We start from the raw sequence: 644 nt of genomic DNA, 5'->3' as shown, positions 1-644 counted from the left end.
TCGATCATCCAGACAGAACACCAGGGGGAGGGAAGGGGAGAATCCACAGGAAAACCTCACCGAATGTAACGTTGTCGTTGTTTTCGACCAAAGCTTACCGCAAAACCGAAAATGCTTCTCGGGTGACCACGGGATAGGCAGTCCGTCCTCCTGCAAAGGGCTCCCGCTTTCTTAATCGAGCAAGCTCTTTGTATATCTTTAAGTGGCTCGTGTCTGCTCGTGACTGAGCCTGGACGTTGAGGGTCTTGTAGTTCTTATTCACAGGCAGCCATGTACTCTTCCCTTTTGTAAAACCTAAAAAAATGGTACACAGCGTTGCTACTTTTATCTATAAAACGACGGCTTATTGCGCTATAGAGGTATTCAGACTACTTTTTTAAAATAAAAAAGAGCGTTACCAGCAAAGGCACTGCTGTCCCACTGCATGGGCGTTCTCGCTGGATCCCTGCTGTGTTCCAAGTACTTTTCACGCCCGTAGTGTCGCCCTTGGGGATCCTGCGTCTCCTCCCACGACACAGTGGCGTCTACCATACCTTAGAAACAGACATGGGCGATTTTAGTGGAATGAAGTTAGGGATTTTCGTCCAAGACGTAAACCAAAGCGAAGCCGACAAGAACGCAAAACCCCTTTGATCCTTATTCCT

At 48.0% G+C, this 644-nt stretch overlaps 1 protein-coding gene across 1 annotated transcript in view; it reads right to left on the bottom strand.

Moving 5' to 3' along the window:
• Positions 1–644, bottom strand: part of LOC119593035 (maltase A3-like) — a 15,016-nt gene that overhangs the window by 882 nt on the left and 13,490 nt on the right. The window contains exons 9-10 of the mRNA XM_037941931.1: positions 399–533; positions 99–294 (exon numbers count right to left, since the gene is read on the bottom strand). Coding sequence (XP_037797859.1) covers positions 99–294; positions 399–533 — 331 coding nt within the window. The remainder of the gene's footprint in view (positions 1–98; positions 295–398; positions 534–644) is intronic.

This window comes from Penaeus monodon, chromosome 31, assembly GCF_015228065.2.
Source record: "Penaeus monodon isolate SGIC_2016 chromosome 31, NSTDA_Pmon_1, whole genome shotgun sequence".
NCBI lineage: Eukaryota > Metazoa > Arthropoda > Malacostraca > Decapoda > Penaeidae > Penaeus > Penaeus monodon.
This window is presented reverse-complemented; position numbering and strand designations above follow the sequence as displayed.